Source organism: Taudactylus pleione, unplaced genomic scaffold (assembly GCF_031769625.1).
Source record: "Taudactylus pleione unplaced genomic scaffold, aTauple2 ptg000378l, whole genome shotgun sequence".
Classification (NCBI taxonomy): Eukaryota; Metazoa; Chordata; class Amphibia; order Anura; family Myobatrachidae; genus Taudactylus; species Taudactylus pleione.
The window spans coordinates 5,048,353-5,066,079 of record NW_028284779.1 but is presented as its reverse complement, the minus strand read 5'-3'; the positions used below and the strand labels follow the sequence as shown (position 1 = coordinate 5,066,079).

Genomic DNA, 17,727 nt, shown 5'->3' with positions numbered 1-17,727 from the left:
TAGCCGCGCCTGTACCTAGTACACAATTAGCTAACTAAGGCCCGGATTCAATTAGGTGCGAAAACGGCCGATTTTATCGACGGCGATATAATCTGCCAATTTCGCTGCAAATTATTGCACCCACGATAATTAGATTAGTGTAAAGCAGGCGAAAAGTTTTCACCATCTCAGACCAGGTGAAAAAAATAGCAATTTCCCTATTTATGCCTAAAAATATGGGGATTTCTCTCAGAACCCTTTGGACACCCCCCCCTAATGATAAATGACACCAAAAGTTTTTCTTAATTTGGCAAAAAACGACCGGTAAAATTTTAGGTGAAAAAAAAAAATCGATGAGAATGGGTTTAATGTATTGGGTCTGTTATTTCGGGGGGCGATATGGATGCGTCAAGTGTTTTAAACATTGCAAGTGATTGCAGCAGGCTTTTTTTTTTAGCTGTTTTCAAAAGTGCACTTTTACGACACGAAAATATACTTACACCCATTTTAACGTACCCCCAATTTACGTGGAACAGTAATTTCCTGGAAAAAATATAGCTTTCTATCATTTATTTTTTAAATTTCATATACGAAATTACTGCCAACCGCCGCAATTTAATTACCATAAATAATTTTATTACAGCCAATAATACACTTCTAAACTAATTTCTAATGTACGTCAGCCATTTTTTGGGGTACAGACGTGATTTCCTGCATGTCCTGATTTTTTCGTCTTATTTTCGACTTTTTTTTTTTTACCACACCTACCAGTTTTTACTTGTTTTTTTGGGAGCGCGCATGTGAAAATTGCGCCGATTTCGCCGGCGAAATCGGCTGATTTAATCAACGGCGTTAAATTGGGCAAATTTTGCACCTAATTGAATACTCAGTCTGGCCGGCACTCCCAACTGCGATGCACCCTCCCTGACCCCAAACAGCCACAGCCTGTCAGTCATACTGTAGCTTGGGTCACTGCGCGCTAACATACACAACTCATTCTGCACAGGACAGGTCCTGTGTGTGCGCAAACCCACAAACATTGGATATGTACATATACCATCGGGTTTATGTACATATCTGTATTAGGCCCAGTGCACGAACTAAGGATCTGATTCAGAGACGTACGTTTTGCCGATGTTTGCGCAGTAGAGTGATTATCGACAATATGCACGTGTCTGAGTCTCGCAGCGAGTATTTATTTGCAATGTAATTGATAGGGAGCGTTTGGGGAGGTAACGGGGAGTGGCGATAAAGAACGCATGCACGTCGCGACTGTTTCAGGGGCATCTCTCACCCTGAGACTGCGTTCCCGTACGCAAGGAATATGGCTCCGGTATCTCAATTCCTGTGGCCCTGACTCAGGGCCTGATTCAGAGCCGGACACTCTGACAAGAGCACTCGCTCTGAATCAGAGCCGTCCTACCTATTATTGGAGCGGCCTCCTGTACGCTCGCATAGCTTTGGGTGACCACCCACGGCTTACGCGAGCGGCCAAAAAGATGGTCGCGATGGTCAAGACCATCGCGACCATCAGGCTTGCAATGAGACCCTGCGGTAGGGTCTTGCTGCCGCAAGCCCAGGAGTGCTTTTGGCTCTATCAGAGCCAAAAGCACTCCCACTGACCTCACTAGTGAGGTCAGTGGGGCCGGCCCCAGACGGTAGGTGTTCCCATGGGAACGCCTCTGTCTGGGCAGCAACGCCCCCGGCACGCCCACCAAAGGGGGCATGCTGTCACTCACCATCAACAGCACGCCCCCTTTGGTGCGAGACCCATAGCGACTGCTTAGCCATCGCTATTCAGGTCTCGCGCATGCGCACAACGGAGCTCCCTCCGTCATGCGCATTAGGGCACCATCGACCCGCTTGCGAGCGCTCGCGAGCGGTTCTGCATCAGGCCCTCAGTCAAGACTGCAACAATCGAATGTTCTGCGTCCGAGGTTGCGTCTTTGTACGCAGGTGATGCTTGGATTTGCAAAGCCGCAGGTGGGCGTCTCAAGTCAGTTACATGTTTTCTCATTGCGGCTGCGTACACATAGACAGCATTAGCCTGACCTCTGACTCAGGCCCTGAGATGCCAAACTGAGGAAAAAGTAGCTGAGTTGAGGAGAATTGCGCAGCCTGTGTAAGACGGCAAAAATACCAGTGACCCGCGCCATGCATCACTATTCTTCATCTGTAACATTATACCAATTCCTTTGTGAAAAAAAACCATCCTAAGTAGCTAGTACACTATCGGCATGAATCAGAGGTGGACGCTAATGCCGGCGAGACTTTTTACCCAGCGCTACTGCAGCTTTATGCTGGATGTCCTTCTGTACATGGGCGTAGAATCAGCGCAACTGCGGAGAAAGCTGCGGGGTTGTGTAATTGCAATGTAACTAGACATGGACTAGCCCAGGGACGCTGAGAGCCGCGCTGGGCCCGGGGGAAAGGGGCATGGCCACGCCCCCTTAGGATAAGCAATGTGAGCCCTGTAGCCTGGCGAAAAGCCAGGGAGGGGGGCGCGATCAGTGTGATCCCCCCACAGGCATAGGAGACTGCTGCAGCCGCTGTGAGGTAAGAGTGAGGGGGGTGCGGTGCCGGGCCCCTCCAGCAAGCCCGGGTAATTAGTGCCCATCCCCCCCGCCTCTCGGCGCCCCTGGACTCGCCCCCAGATAGGAGCTGTACCTCTCGCAGAGGCTGCCATACGCAGCAATGATGATGGCAATCAGCAGCACTATCTCAGCCACCTCTAATTGGCTGGTTGGATACTGGCCTCTCCTATTGATAGTAATTATATAATTAGAATTGCATCTACTGTATATTATATCACTGACTGACGTCACAGACATTTCCATTAGTAGTACGGCAAGAAAGAAGAGTCCCATGTGATTATTAACGGGAACAGCGAGAAGAGAGCAGAGGTGTTTGTATTTAATTGTTTGTACCAATAGTTTGACTCAACATCTGCACATAATTACGCTTTATTTTCTTGTGTCTTTTCCTACATCTGTTCAGAACGTAAATACATCCTTTAAATAAGCCCCCACAGCAGGTCATGTTTTCTGGATTTATTTATTCATGCTCAGGTAAGTTGAACCATTTTACCGGTCAGCATTTATCCCACCTGTGTCCACAGACAGAAATCCTAAAAACATGACCGGTTGGGGTTACTTGAGGACTGGCGTCTTAATACATGAAGTTGCCAGGGAGCAATTGTAGTAGATTAATCTAATAAAAATAAAAATAATCATTGTACATAGCTGTGGAATATGTTGGTGACGTAGAAAAAAGGGAACTAAAAACCTGAATGGCTCATTCATTTGGGATAATTGTTTTTTTAATTATTATTATTTTATCCTGAGCATACGGACTCTGATGACATTGTAATAAGCAGGTACAGTACAATAGCACCAGAAGGGCTCGGAAAATATAAACGCCACAGACAAGTACAAGGAAAACAGCAACCGGCTTACTCTAGTCAGCTAAATGGAGTGATACAGTATTGTGTCAGAGGAAAATGGAGGTATAATACATCCGCTGGGCGAATGGGCTTCGGGATAATCTTCCTCCGGTAATACCTGGGATTCTGGGCAGTTTATATATGTTCTGCAATAAGATAAATCCAGCAATAAAGGGCTTAATTTACAGAAAACTGATGATGTTTTATTAGCACTCAGTGTAACGGCAGCAGCCCTATCTGTAATCTAACCGTGATATAATTATTACTTTACTCTCCAGCCATAGTGCATAAACGTTTAGGAAAACCTTCAGGTACTGTATCTTCCTACCCTCATCCGCCTCAGCGTGAGATCTCATTTCCTTTTGAAATACTGTAAACATCTATTTTCTGATAATCCCATAACCCCGGAGGCTGAGAAATAATGGTCTCTCTGTTACTGATGTAACGCACTCCTCCCCAATTACATCCCATGGGGAGAGATGTATTAATATCTCCTAGACTGTAAGCATTTCTCTGTATTCCTACTGTTACAGCATCACGGTCTGTGGATTGGCGGTAATCTGAGGGGAAAAGGATATATATTTGTACTCTCTGTGTATTCCGAGTATCCTGCATATAAGAGCCCGTAGTGACGGGTTATTGTACCAGGTCTCCAGTACGATTCTCACTTAGATCAAATCTTTATTATAGTTGCCAAAATAATTGGTTGTTTGTCAGTGAGGGCTAAATAACAGATGTCCTATGATGTAGTTGTGTAATTAATGTAGTATAATTTATGGAATGCCAGCCGAGGGGATTTACAAAGCTTAGTCGTATACTGTAATAAAGCGCTGTTCCCTTGTGGCGCGTGCCGATGGGCTTGTCAGTCGCCAAGCTCCGGTCACGCGTTCACCACGAGCAGCGGAAATGATGTAAATGTAACAAGGTAGAAAGTCCTATATTCCAGTTGTGTTAATCATATTGGCCAGTGCTGCTCTGTGTAACCAGAGGACATAATGTCACTGACGGTCGTCCTGTTTTCTTTTTAGGTCGTGGCAGGCAATCACTTTTGATCGACACCCGACGTGTTTCATCAGGATCGTTGGTACTCACAACACTGCGAATGAGGTGAGATGCGTGTTACAGCTGCAGTTCTGTGTGCAGATGTGAGCCGTAGTCTGTTTATTTTTCTGCTGGACAGAGGATCAGAGTTTGACTCCAGGGAGCTTATGTAATAGGTTGAAAGTCTACCGCGACGTTCATTTGAAAAGCTGCAAGTGGAAACCGATTACATAAGTCCCCAGATGCACCTCCCTCCTGGGCCTACCCCTCCAGCATCTTACACCTTGCCTGCACCTCCCTCCTGGGCCTACCCCTCCGGCATCTTACACCTGGCCTGCACCTCCCTCCTGGGCCTACCCCTCCAGCATCTTACACCTGGCCTGCCCATCCCTGCACCTACCTCCTGGGCCTACCCTACCGGAATCTTACACCTGGCCTGCACCTCCCTCCTGGGCCTACCCCTCCAGCATCACACCTGGCCTGCCCCTCCCTGCACCTCCCTCGTGGGCCTACCCCACCGGCATCTTACACCTGGCCTGCCCCTCCCTGCACCTCCCTCCTGGGCCTACCCCTCCAGCATCACACCAGGCCTGCACCTCCCTCCTGGGCCTACCCCACCGGCATCTCACACCTGGCCTGCACCTCCCTCATGGGCCTACTCCTCCGACATCTCACACCTGGCCTGCACCTCCCTCCTGGGCCTACCCCTCCGACATCTCACACCTGGCCTGCACCTCCCTCCTGGGCCTACCCCTCTGGCATCTCACACCTGGCCTGCACCTCCCTCCTGGGCCTACTCCTCCGGCATCTTACACCTGGCCTGCACCTCCCGCCTTGGCCTACCCCTTCGGCATCTCATACCTGGCATGACCCTCCCTGCACCTCCCTCCTGGGCCTAGCCCTCCGGCATCTCCTGATCTCCCCCCGTTATGTAGTCAGCAATATTGCAGATGGTTTCTAGAAGTAAGGGTGGTGAATTTCGCTGGTTGGACCTTGCTGGCAGTCTTCTGATTATTACCCTAGGCATTGCAGTCTGGAGAGTACAGCAATCAGTGCGTACTGCAACAGGGGTGGCTTGTACACATTCTATTGCACCTTTTACCAGTCACATTTACCAGGCTTCTTTTTGGTAAATGTTTTTTTTTTTTTTTTTTACTGGTAACTGTGCTAGAAAGGTGGATGTTGCCTATAGCAACCAAACTATGAGGTGCCCTTCTGGCGCTCTGTTGCAAAGAAGAAGTATTTTATCTCTGCTTTATCCAGCATTATTTACAGGGCCCTTGTTAAATACTATTCCACCCTCCTCCTACATTAGGTCAGTGAGCTGGAATATGTGAGAGTCCTGTTCTTATACATTACAAAGATACCGCGCTTATTTCTCAATTCCCAGCTGTTAGCAGATCCATTGTCTATCTGTGCATGGTAAATCTATTGTCAGTATTGATTACAGGTTTATCAATTTCCTTGCTGCGTGAGATACACAATAAATCGCTCTGATTAGGTGCTTATTTCTTTATAAATAATAATTGTAACGTGCAAGAAACGATCATAGCTTGGAGTAAAACAAATAAGCGAAAAAGAGCTTTTTCCTGGTCTGTCTTATTTCCCTAATACGCTGAGAAATGGAGATTCATTTGCACATCCCATCCATTTTATTATGCCTTAAACAGTCCAGAAATTGGGCAGTATAATGACTACAATCAGTATGATAATATCCAGATGTGACACACAGAATAATGACATAGAATTTCTCACATACCAGCGTTGGCGTTGGCCATCACCAGCTGACACGGAGCATGTTTTCCAGCCAGTCCCACTCCGCTGGCGTCATCCTTGTCAGTGTACGCGGCACTTACACCTAGCGGGGGCCGCCAGTCTGTGCATTGCTTCATACCAATGCATCAGCGACATCTCTGAGGCATGAGGAACCGTTTCTAGTGACTTATACGCTACATTCATTCCTCCGCCTGATGCACAATGAGTGTGTCTTATGCGTGCGGGTTAAAGGCACATTTTTAAGGGTTTTCCAGGGGAGGGGAACCATTTTTATTATTTAACCTCTGCGGTATTAACTTCCTAGAATAGTCTTTGTGGGCATGTTTAAAGCCAGTGGCTTTATATGAAAATGAGAGGGAGGGGACAGATGGAGCTGCACTCTTTTAGTGTAAAAAGGGAAATGTCTGGTCTCACTGGAGATTAGTGAGAAAATAATGTAATACATAGAGTCCCATTCATAAATCCTACTTCATGCTGGATAGACAGTGAGGTTCAACAGATTTACATTACGCTGTCAGTCCCACTACCGTCCCACAGCTGTGTATGACCGAAGCTCTGGGATAATGGGAGTTACTGACACTCCCAAGGGGATGCAGTCAGGAAGCCAACCGCCGGCTTCCCGACTGTCTAATCCCGGCAGGAGTCTAATGACAGGCGTTGAGATCCCGATGCATGTCATTTTACCTACGCCGGGAGCCCGACGCTCGGCATGCCGATTGAAGGGTTAGGTCAGGGGGGACTTAGGGTTAGGTACCCCCCGGGAGGGTTAGGCTAGGGGAAGGGGTGGGTTTGGCACCCCCCCCCCCCCTGGAGACTTAGGTTTAGGCTGCGGGAAGGGGGGGTTAGGTTTAGGCACTTACAGAGGGAGTTAGGGGGCGGAGGGGGGGAGTAGGGTTAGTAAATAGTTAAAATACTTACCTGTCGGGATCTTCGCTGCCATTCTTCCAGCGTCCGGCGGTATTTCATACCGATCCCCTCCCAAGGCTGCAGGGAGCACTAGCTATCCCTGACTGATCACACTGTAGGGGGGGGTATACTTTGTTGACATTCGTCATGTCGATAATAAAAATGTCAACATGAAAATGTTGACATGGTGGTAATGTCAACATGCTTGGCAATTTGACATTGACAACGTCGACACTGGTGAAATGTCGATATTATTAAAATGACGACAAACGGTTCCTGGTGGTCTAGTGGTGACTTACCAGGTACGACAGGACCAGCAGTGTCTGCCCGTTCCAGAGATGATGTCGTAATGACTTCTGGCGGATCCCACAGCGCTTCCAACAGTGAATATCCCTAACCCTAGCCCTAGTGCCTAACCCTAATGTAGTCTAATCCTAACCCTCCCCTCCCATAGCCTAACCCTCTGCTGCCGCAGACTAATCCTCCCCTCCCATAGCCTAACCCTCTGCTGCCGCAGACTAACCCTCCCCTCCCATAGCCTAACCCTCTGCTGCCGCAGACTAACCCTCCCCTCCCATAGCCTAACCCTCTGCTGCCGCAGACTAATCCTCCCCTCCCATAGCCTAACCCTCTGCTGCCGCAGACTAACCCTCCCCTCCCATAGCCTAACCCTCTTCTGCCGCAGACTAACCCTCCCCTCCCATAGCCTAACCTTTTCGCTGCTGAAGACTAACCCTCTGCTGCTGCAGACTAACCCTCCCCTCCCATAGCCTAACCCTCCACTGCTGCAGACTAACCCTCCCTTCCCTGCAGAGTGTCAGCATTTCACATGCCGGCATTCTGCAGATGCCAATATAGTTAATGCCGACATTTCAACAATGTCCAAATCATATCCGTCGACTTTGTAGCGTAAATACCATTCTCTCTTTGTTTCCTGTGCTGTGGAGAAGTAGCCATCGCTCTGTAGGTCATTGCTGAATCCACGTCCTGCCGGCGGTGTCGGGGAAGTGATTATACTGACCTGTAACTGTAGCTGTACATCACCCAAGGTGGACACAGGATATTGATTCCCTTCTAATGGCTCTTATAACCTTATTACCAAAATCTGTCTTAGCGTTATATGGAAAACGAGTTATTGGAGGCGCAGAGTCTGTGTTTAATATCCTAAATAGATTTACAGATGTGTTCTCATACACCTAGCGGCTATACGCAATATGGCGCAAGACGCTCCAAGAGGACCTACCGTACAGTATTTTTCTTTTACATTTATTTATTCACATCACAGAGGCAGCAAATCCCTACTCTGTGTACTAGAGACGCCAGGCTGCGACTTTATCCGCACAGGAATTCATTTTACACGTGTACAAAGTCGCATATGGCGCACAACAGAATTTGGCACGTGGAAAAGCCGCATCCACGCATATCGGAGATTCAGACTCAGTCGCGCCCGGATTTACAAATGGCGCACATGAAATAGATCAGTGCAATCTAGCAGTGTAGTTTTGCCGCTTTTACTTGTTTTTATTTATGCAATTAAGACGCACATTTTGAGCGAGAAAGACGCCTGGCTGAGACGCCCGGGACATGGTGCGCAGAGAGGGACTATTTGGAGCGACTGGAGTAACAGTGTATGAGGATACATCTGAAAGTATCGGTTAACTGAGAAGTAATAATAAGAGGCAACAAAAAAATGGAGGCCAAGATAATGCCGCAAAGCGCAGATCTATAATCCATCATATTTATAAACTATCCAGGAGTAAATCTGTGACCCTCTCTCTTGAGCTTCTGTGCATGAGATGCCTGCGTATAAACCTCTGACATTATATAGTGTGCTAGAAAAATAGATGTTCTATAAAGGCCTGATGCAATACAGCAGGGTGGGGGAACCCTTTTTCTGACTAGGGCCATTTTGATATATATAAGGTTATTTGCAGGGCTGGTGCAGGCCACTCCCCCTCCGTGTGATGTCACATGGGGGCGGGGCCACAATCATCGGTGATTACAGCAATGCCTGGAGCATCCTGAGGATGCTCCAGGGAGCTGTAAGGGCAGCGGTGTGACCCTCTGAAGTGTCCTAAGGATGCTCCAGGCGGCACCACTGCATAGATTCTGTCTGCCATTCTCAGCACCCTGCTAGCCAGATGAGGCTAGCAGAAAAAAAGCCAGACCAAATGATTCCGGGGGCCTTATACGGCCCCCGGGCCTGAGGTTCCCCATCCCTGCAGTAGAGTATGCAGGGAAGTATTTAACGCAGATTCACGATCATCGGGAATCTGCGCATGCATCGGACCTGTACAGCGCATGTGCAGTACGGGTCTAAGATATTGCTCGCAGTTCGGCACAGACTTTCAGTGATCGACAGTCTGCTCCCATTTTGAGGCTGGAGAGGGGGAGGCGATGGCCTCTGTTTCCCAAAACAGACGCGAGGTCAGGATCTCTGTCGGCTGATGGAGATTTCTTGGCCTCTTTTTAGCATCTGCGGCGGCCGCCTTGCATGGCCCCATGGGTCACTTAGCCGGCTGATGAGATGGCAGACGATCCAATGTTGCGTTCTAGAACACAATTCGGATCAGTAATGCATGCAGGAGAGTGACGCCTCCTGTCGCATTACCATATTCCAGCTATCGCAGCCGCTACCATGTAAGCAGCTGCGATAGCGATCTGCATCCACAGCTGAACAGGCCCTCAGAGCCCTAATAGAAGCCGTATTATAGCACAGAGTAGGAAGATCCGTCCGATGACATACGCTTTGCCCTGTGTAAGTTACATTGGCCCAGCAGTGTGCACAGTGGCTGCACAGTACAACTTCCTGTGCTGGGAATCGCCGCACTGTGATTTCCACCGACCAGCGAGAGAGAGAGTAGCAGAAAGGGAACGATTACACTTCATGTCCTACTGTATTTATACCTAATAACGACTGACAGACAGAATTGATACATCTCCTTATTTAAATATAATTAATAATTAATTACTTCATTATTATTATTATCCTTTATTTATATGGCGCCACAAAGGTTCCGCAGCGCCTTACACAGTACATAAATGAGCACACAAGAAAAACAGTTAATAGTAATACAAAACAATGCAGGACAAGGACAAGGTTATACACATAGCTGCATAACACAAGCAGCAGGACATGAGCAACCAGGTGTTAGGTGCCGTTGTGGGGAGTTAGCAGTAAATGATACTATAAGTAAGGGAATGAGAAGCACTTGAGGGACGAGGGCCCTGCTCGTGAGAGCTCACATTCTAAAGGGGAGGGGCAGACAGACAGGGGCGACACAGAGGGGTAGATAGTGAGGAAGGAGCATGGAGCAGTGGGTTAGGATATGTGCTGCGGAATGTGTGTGTATAAGAGGACCTGATGTTATGTCAAAATTAAGTCCTTCATTCATCTATCTCTATGACAGAAAATAGATTTTGATTATGTGTTATTTACATGAGAGATGTACAAAATAAAGTTGTAGCACTTTAATGATTGTGTGTTACATTTTAGCATCTAAATACATCCTGATAAAAAAAATGCAGCTATTATGGGACTGTCCCTCTATCCTGATACAGTAGTGACTACTTTAGTCCCAGCTGCTGGGTGCTATGCCATGCTCCTGTGAGTAGGTGCAAACATGCTAGACCCACTCAGAAATGGGTGCAGCCATGCCCAATATGATGTGGCCCCACAGGATGTTGCAGTACCCGGGTCCAGAATTTCTCTTGGCAGCCCTGGAGGTGACAGGCAGAACCAGGTAGGCATAGTGGTGGGGTAACAAGGCCATGGAAGGAGGGAGGTGGCTGAGAGTGGAGGAACAGGAAAGGCGGGGGAAAGAGGCAGAGGGTTGGAAAGCAGACTGATGAGAGAAAATAGGGGGAACAGCAAGTGGAGGAGACAAGAGGGGTGGGATGGGGGTGGATAAAGTAAAGGATTATGTGGACATAGAATATGGGGGGTGTTTGAAGTAATAGTGTTCATGCTGTGGACAAGGTAATAAGTGAGATGAAAACTGATTATAATTACATTACTGTTTAAAATCATTTTAAAAGCAACAGCGCTCAGTCCTCTTTCTGCCTCTCCTCTGCCAGGGTTGTCTGCCAATCTACAGCTGGGTATTGGGTGTAAGCGGGCGCCTTCTAGAAACGTTCCCATGAATACATGAAGGATGGCTACATGTGAGCGCACATAGTAACAGCCCTCAGACCATTACCCTGGCCAGCCTGGCAATGCTTACACTTATACCTCCTACTCTTATTCCACTAACGGCTTCTGAGAGCTCCCTGTGCTGCCAGTGCTCAATATCTATGACGTGTAGTATACACTGATTACATTAGCATTGATCCTAATGACATTACTGTGAATATTATAAAATCCATCATTATCTTATATGCTCAGGGCTTGATGTAATTCCCCCAGCAGGTGACACTATGGGGTATATTTACTAAGCGTCGGATCTGCTGTCTAGTTGTAACCGACGGCAAATAGCAGTCTAAACAAGCAGTATTTACTATGCATCGGATTTGACTGTCATTTGTCATTCGCCGTCGATACCCGTCGGTTTTTAACCTCCTAATCCGCAGCAAATCCGATGGCAATCTGCCGTAAATCTGGAGTGGATTTAAAGCACTGCACAGGCCGCTGCGCCCTACGCTGTACACCAGCATGGGAATGTAACTAGCAGTGATTGTTGTTATCATAAGAAATAACCACTTATAGTATAAATATGTAGATTAATTAAAGTTGTACACATCATCCCAACCTAAAATCAGATTGCTATGTTCCAACCAGAGCCGGATAAAGACCTCATGGGGCCCTAGGCAAGCTTATTGGTTTGGGCCCCCCAGCCGGTCTAGCTTCTAGTCGACAAGATGCAGTAGCGAGCGGCTCTGTGACTGTCCAGTCAGCAATGGACCTATTTGCAAATGAAGGCCTGGGGCTGAAGTTTTATGAATACCATTGTTGGCTTGGTGTCAGAGGAGCATGTGCTGAGCTCTTCCAATCAGGGTGCTCAGCTCAGCACTAGCTCCTATGACCCCTATACCAGGGGCATCTTTAGAGAAGAGGTAGCCCGTGTACATACCTCGTCGGAGGCCCCCTCTCTCTTCCCGGCGGCCAGCAGCCGACTGACGCAGCTGGTTGGCCACCGGAACATTAGTAGACTTTGGGCACTAGAGTATGCCCGGAGTCTACTGCGCATGCGCAAAACTACGGAAAAATGGCTGCGGCGGCAGCGCAGGATCTCGGGGAGGTAAGATTTAAATAATATGGGTGCAGGGTGTGCAGTGCGGGCCCACCTTCCCCCATATTCTACACTGTATGCCACCTTCCACCCATATTCTACACTGGTTGCCCAACTTCTGCACCCCATAATCTACAGTATATGCCCACATTCCACCCATATTATGCAGTATATACCCACCTTCTTCACCCCATAATCTACAGTGTATGCCCACCTTCTTCACCCCATATTCTACACTGTATGCGAACCTTCCACCCATATTGTACTCTGTATGCCCACCTTCCCCCATATTCTACACTGTATGGCCACCTTCCACCCATATTCTACACTGTATGCCAAACCTCCACCCTTATTGTACACTGTATGCCCAACTTCTGCACCCCATAATCTACAGTATATGCCCACCTTCCACCCATATTCTACACTGTATGCCCAAATTCTGCACCCCATAATCTACAGTATATGCCCACCTTTCACACATTTATGCAGTATATACCCACCTTCTCCACCCCATTTTCTACACTGTATGCCCACCTTTCACCCATATTCTACACTGTATTCCCACCTTCCACCCATATTGTACACTGTATGCCCAACTTCTGCACCCCATAATCTACAGTATATGCCCACCTTTCACCCATATTCTACACTGTATGTCACCTCCCACCCATATTGTACACTGTATGCCCAACTTCTGCACCACATAATCTACAGTATATGCCCATATTGTACACTGTATGTCCACCTTCCACCCATATTGTACACTGTATGCCCAACTTCTGCACCCCATAATCTACAGTATATGCCCACCTTCCACCCATATTCTACACTGTATGTCCACCTTCCACCCATATTGTACACTGTATGCCCAACTTCTGCACCACATAATCTACAGTATATGCCCACCTTCCACCCATATTGTACACTGTATGTCCACCTTCCACCCATATTGTACACTGTATGCCCACCTTCCACCCATATTGTACACTGTATGCCCACCTTCCCCTATATTGTACACTGTATGCCCACCTTCCACCCATATTGTACACTGTATGCCCACCTTCTCCACCCATATTGTACACTGTATGCCCACCTTCTCCACCCATGTTGTACACTGTATGCCCAACTTCTGCACCCCATTATCTACACTGTATGCCCAACTTCTGCACCCATAAACTACAGTATATGCTCACCTTCCACCCATATTCTACACTGTTTGCCACCTTCCACCAATATTCTACACTGTATGCCCACCTTCCACCCATATTTTACACTGTATTACCACCTTCCACCCATATTCTACACTGTATGCCCACCTTCCATCCATATTCAGCGAGTCCTCAGATCCAAAGGAGTTGACTGATATCTGAGGCTGCAAAATCCTCCACAAACATCCGATTAAGGAAAAATAACTAACAAACTGCTTTATGGGTGGTTTTACGTTCCATCCAAGCTCCATGGTATCTTTCCAAATGTGCCAGATGCTTGTTGTCGAAACAGCGACCAGCCAACGTCTTTCCTGCATTTTTGGTGGGCCTGTCCCAAACTTCAGCTGTTCTGGAAGGAAGTAGTTTCCTTTGCTTCCAATGTTCTTAGTTTTAACAAACCCACTTGATCCTGAATAATTGTTGTCATGTGGAAGAAACCACATCCTTCTATCATTTTGATGGTGGGCAACCATTTTTGGTATACATGCCAAATGGAACTTATTATTCGGAGTAACTCGTGTGTTATCTTTTCATAAAGTATGGGCTCTCTTTACCGCTTTCCACAACCAATCTTTGCTCAATTCGTACATTAGATCCCATATCACTGTTTTCTAGGGGGATAGGTATGAGACGCCGGCGGCTGAATAGCCAGCCGCCTGTTGAAATACCAACGCCGAAAGCCCGATCACTGAAGATCCCGACTAGGGCAGGTAAGTACCCTAACCCTCCATTAGTGGTGCCTAACCCTATCCTCCCTGGGGGATGCCTAACCCTAACCTCCCCCCGGTGGTGCCTAACCCTAAACCCTCTTCCCGCTCCCTAAAACCTCCCGTCAGGTGCCTAACCCTAACCGCTCCTCAGTGGTGCCTAACCCTCTACCCATAGCCTAACCCTCCCCGGGGGTGCATGACCCTAACCCCTCTTCCCGCCTCGCTAAACCCATCCCTCCCTGGGGGTGCCTAACCCTAAGTCCCCCGAGGGTAGCTTAACCTAACCCTTCCCCCCCCTAACCTAACCGGTAAGTATTAGCTAAAGCTAATATTTACCGGTGTCTGGATGTTCGGGATGCCGACGCCAGTATCCTGATGTCCTTCGGGATATCGGAGTCAGCATGCCGGGCGGCAGGATTACGGCGGCCTTCATCCCGTCTGCCCGCAATTGGACTACATCCCTTTTCTAGGCCTTGGTTTTGTAAATTGTGGATCTGAGCTCCCCCTCTAAGCCCCTTACCCACATGGTTCCAGCCACCTTCTCCATCACCTGTCACCTCTTTCCATTCCTGCTACACCATATTACCCCCTCCCATTCTCCCTGCTCTGCCTTTTGTGAAACTTTGCGTCGTATGCTCATATTTACATCCTTGACTCCTGTATTTTTTGTGTCTTTTTATCTTCACTGTACAGAATATACGACATTGATTCCGTAGCGATTGTAACATGTTTAATAACTGTGTTTGTGTCGTCTTTCGTTGCCGTTTTAGGTTTTCCACTGCGTGCACTTCGAGTGTCCGACGCTGGCTCTTGGCCACAAAGAAGATAACAGCAAGGAGAGTCCGTCTAGCGAGCAGTCTCTCCCCGCGCAGCAAGGCATACCGGCAGCGCTGCGAGCTCCCAACGCTAGCTCAATGCACACACTGACTGACCAGAGCGGCCAGGAACAACCGCCGCAGTGAGGACAGTCCCGAGACCTCTCCAGCCATCTTTACTCTCCGTCTCACGTTTCATGGTAACAGTCGCAATGTTTTTCCAAGGACACTGCCGCCCTCCGCTGTTTTTGTAGGAATCCAATCAAGGCTCTTGGTAGAGAAAATTGGTGTTCAATCTTCATCAAGACAGCTATTAGCACTCAACCTCTCCAGTCTGACCATGTCCATAGGAACGTCACCCAGTAATTGAGCAGAATGCTGTTGAAATTCAGGCTATGGCACAGACGTGGAACAGAACTAATTGAGGAATTTATTACTTTCTGGCCTTCTGAAGTAGGATTTTCCTCAGTACATAGACTTGTTATTGATTGCTTTGCTAAAGCTACACAATAAGCCTGAATCTCTCTACCATCCTCCTGTGTTTGTGTCTCAGAAGCCATCTTACAGATTGTTTTACCAGGCTGTCACTCGTCAGACGTCGCCGTACGCAGCCTGAGAACACAAACCACCCACCGAGGTGACTTTAGATAAAAATAGCGTCTGATCTGCTGGAGCAAAAACCTATTTTTCTGAGCACTTAATTCTCTGATTCTCTGCTGTTGGCGGTGACTGCTGCATCAGAAAAGATGTATATATAGGAAGTATTGGATATTGAAGAATTGTGGCTATTTTTGCACTAAGCCGTACAGAGGCCAGTAACACTATGTTCCTCTGAAGTTGTACTTCAGAGGGGTTTAATCACTTTGGTTTTACTGAAACACAGGGAGTTACTCTGTAACATATTTCTATATATCATTATTGTCGGAGGCAGCCATTTTATGGGCTGGACCAATTTGGCAGTAGGAACCAGTGACCTAAATGAGGTATGAGGCACAAAGTTCCGTATGCCTCACTGCTATCTTTAGTACCTAGGCTGGATTCTCGTGGTTATTAGTTCAGCGCACAAGATGGCTGCCCCTACTGTGAGGATACACTTTCACCGTCCCCAAACCAAGAATTGGTATCATTCATATTATTGGTTGCTGTCATTTACATCACCTGGATCATGTGGAAGAGCCGTTGTGAATTTTGGAAGGCTGAATACAATTTACTTGGTATCCTGCTTTTTTGGTAAAAGTTTTACGGTTAAACTATTACATTTGTACAGCGTTAGACCTATGTATAGATTCTGTATTCATTTGTGTTCAATTCACAGTTATATAAAAATGTTCTGAAGGAAGTTGTGTCTCATTCAAAGTCCTATATGCTATCTTTCTTTGTCTTATGAAGGAGAAATTCTGCATTTATTATTATACACGTTGTCCGTGCTGGGAAACTGTATAGTTTATTGCATAGGTTGAGTCTCCCATATACAAATATTCCGAAATACAGATTTTTTTTTTAGCATGACTGAGACAGTGACACCTTTTTGATGGTTCAGTGTACACAAACTTTGTTTAAGGCAGAAAATTATTAAAAATATTGTATAAAATTACCTGCAGGCCGTGAGTATAAGGTGTATATAAAACATAAATGCATTCTGTGTTTAGATTTGGGTCCCATTCCCAAGATATACCATTAAGGTGTGCAAATATTCCAAAATACGGAATATTCCGATATCCACAATACCCCTGGTCCCAAGCATTTTGGATATGGGAGACTCAACCTGTACAATCATAGGGCCTTATTCAATTTGAGGCGTTAAGTCCGGATCGGCAGTAATTTACCGCCGATAACGTCATTTTCGCCTGTTTTCATTTTACCCCGTATTCAATTAGAAAGACTTTCTGCCTATGCGGAAAGTTAATGCAATGTAATAGGCGGAAAAGTATCGCCTATGAATAGCAGGCGTTAAAAAGTGCAGAATTGGGGTTTTGGGGTGCAACATTACAGGACACCCCATGCAGCCTTCAGATAGTCCCCCAAAGGTAAACTGTGTCAATAACATTGTAAAAACACTTTTGGACACCCCAAAAAAAAATCACTTTAATTTTGGGGGTGAAAAAAAATAAAATTGGGGGACAAAGTTAAAAACTAGCGAACTTGACTCTGGGGGGGTCCCCAAGTATGCCCCAAGTGTTTTTTTCATTGCAGCTGCTTGCGGCAGGTGGGTTTTTCACGTTTTTTTCAACTCACTTTAGCAACTTTAAAATATGCTGACCCCCATTTTCAAGTACCCCAAATTTGCTGGGATAAGTTATTTTTCCCCAAAAAATCTTCTAAATACTCTTCTGCAGCACTTTCTTCCAAGCCACATTTATGCACCTGCCGCTTCTAATACAAAACCCGACTTCCTTCAAGAGATAATAATGGGGGTACCCATAGTGATCCCCTATGTCTAAACATCTTTAGGGTGTCCCCTGGAATATTTCCCAATAATTCCCGTTATGTTTCTACCTGTAAAAAAACGGGATAAAAGTTTTTAAAAAAAATTACATAGGGCCCCCTTCCAAAAGCCAAACCAGCCCCAGGCTTGGCAGCCAGTGGTGGTTTCTAAAAATACGGGGAACAAAATGTGTAGGG

General features: G+C 46.9%; 1 protein-coding gene across 1 annotated transcript in view; it reads left to right on the top strand.

Moving 5' to 3' along the window:
* Window positions 1-16,435, top strand: part of BTBD9 (BTB domain containing 9) — a 216,918-nt gene extending 200,483 nt beyond the window's left edge. Inside the window, exons 10-11 of the mRNA XM_088445317.1 lie at window positions 4,450-4,528; window positions 15,061-16,435. Coding sequence (XP_088301443.1) covers window positions 4,450-4,528; window positions 15,061-15,252 — 271 coding nt within the window. The 3' untranslated portion in view covers window positions 15,253-16,435. The remainder of the gene's footprint in view (window positions 1-4,449; window positions 4,529-15,060) is intronic.
* The last annotated feature ends 1,292 nt before the right edge of the window (window positions 16,436-17,727 follow it).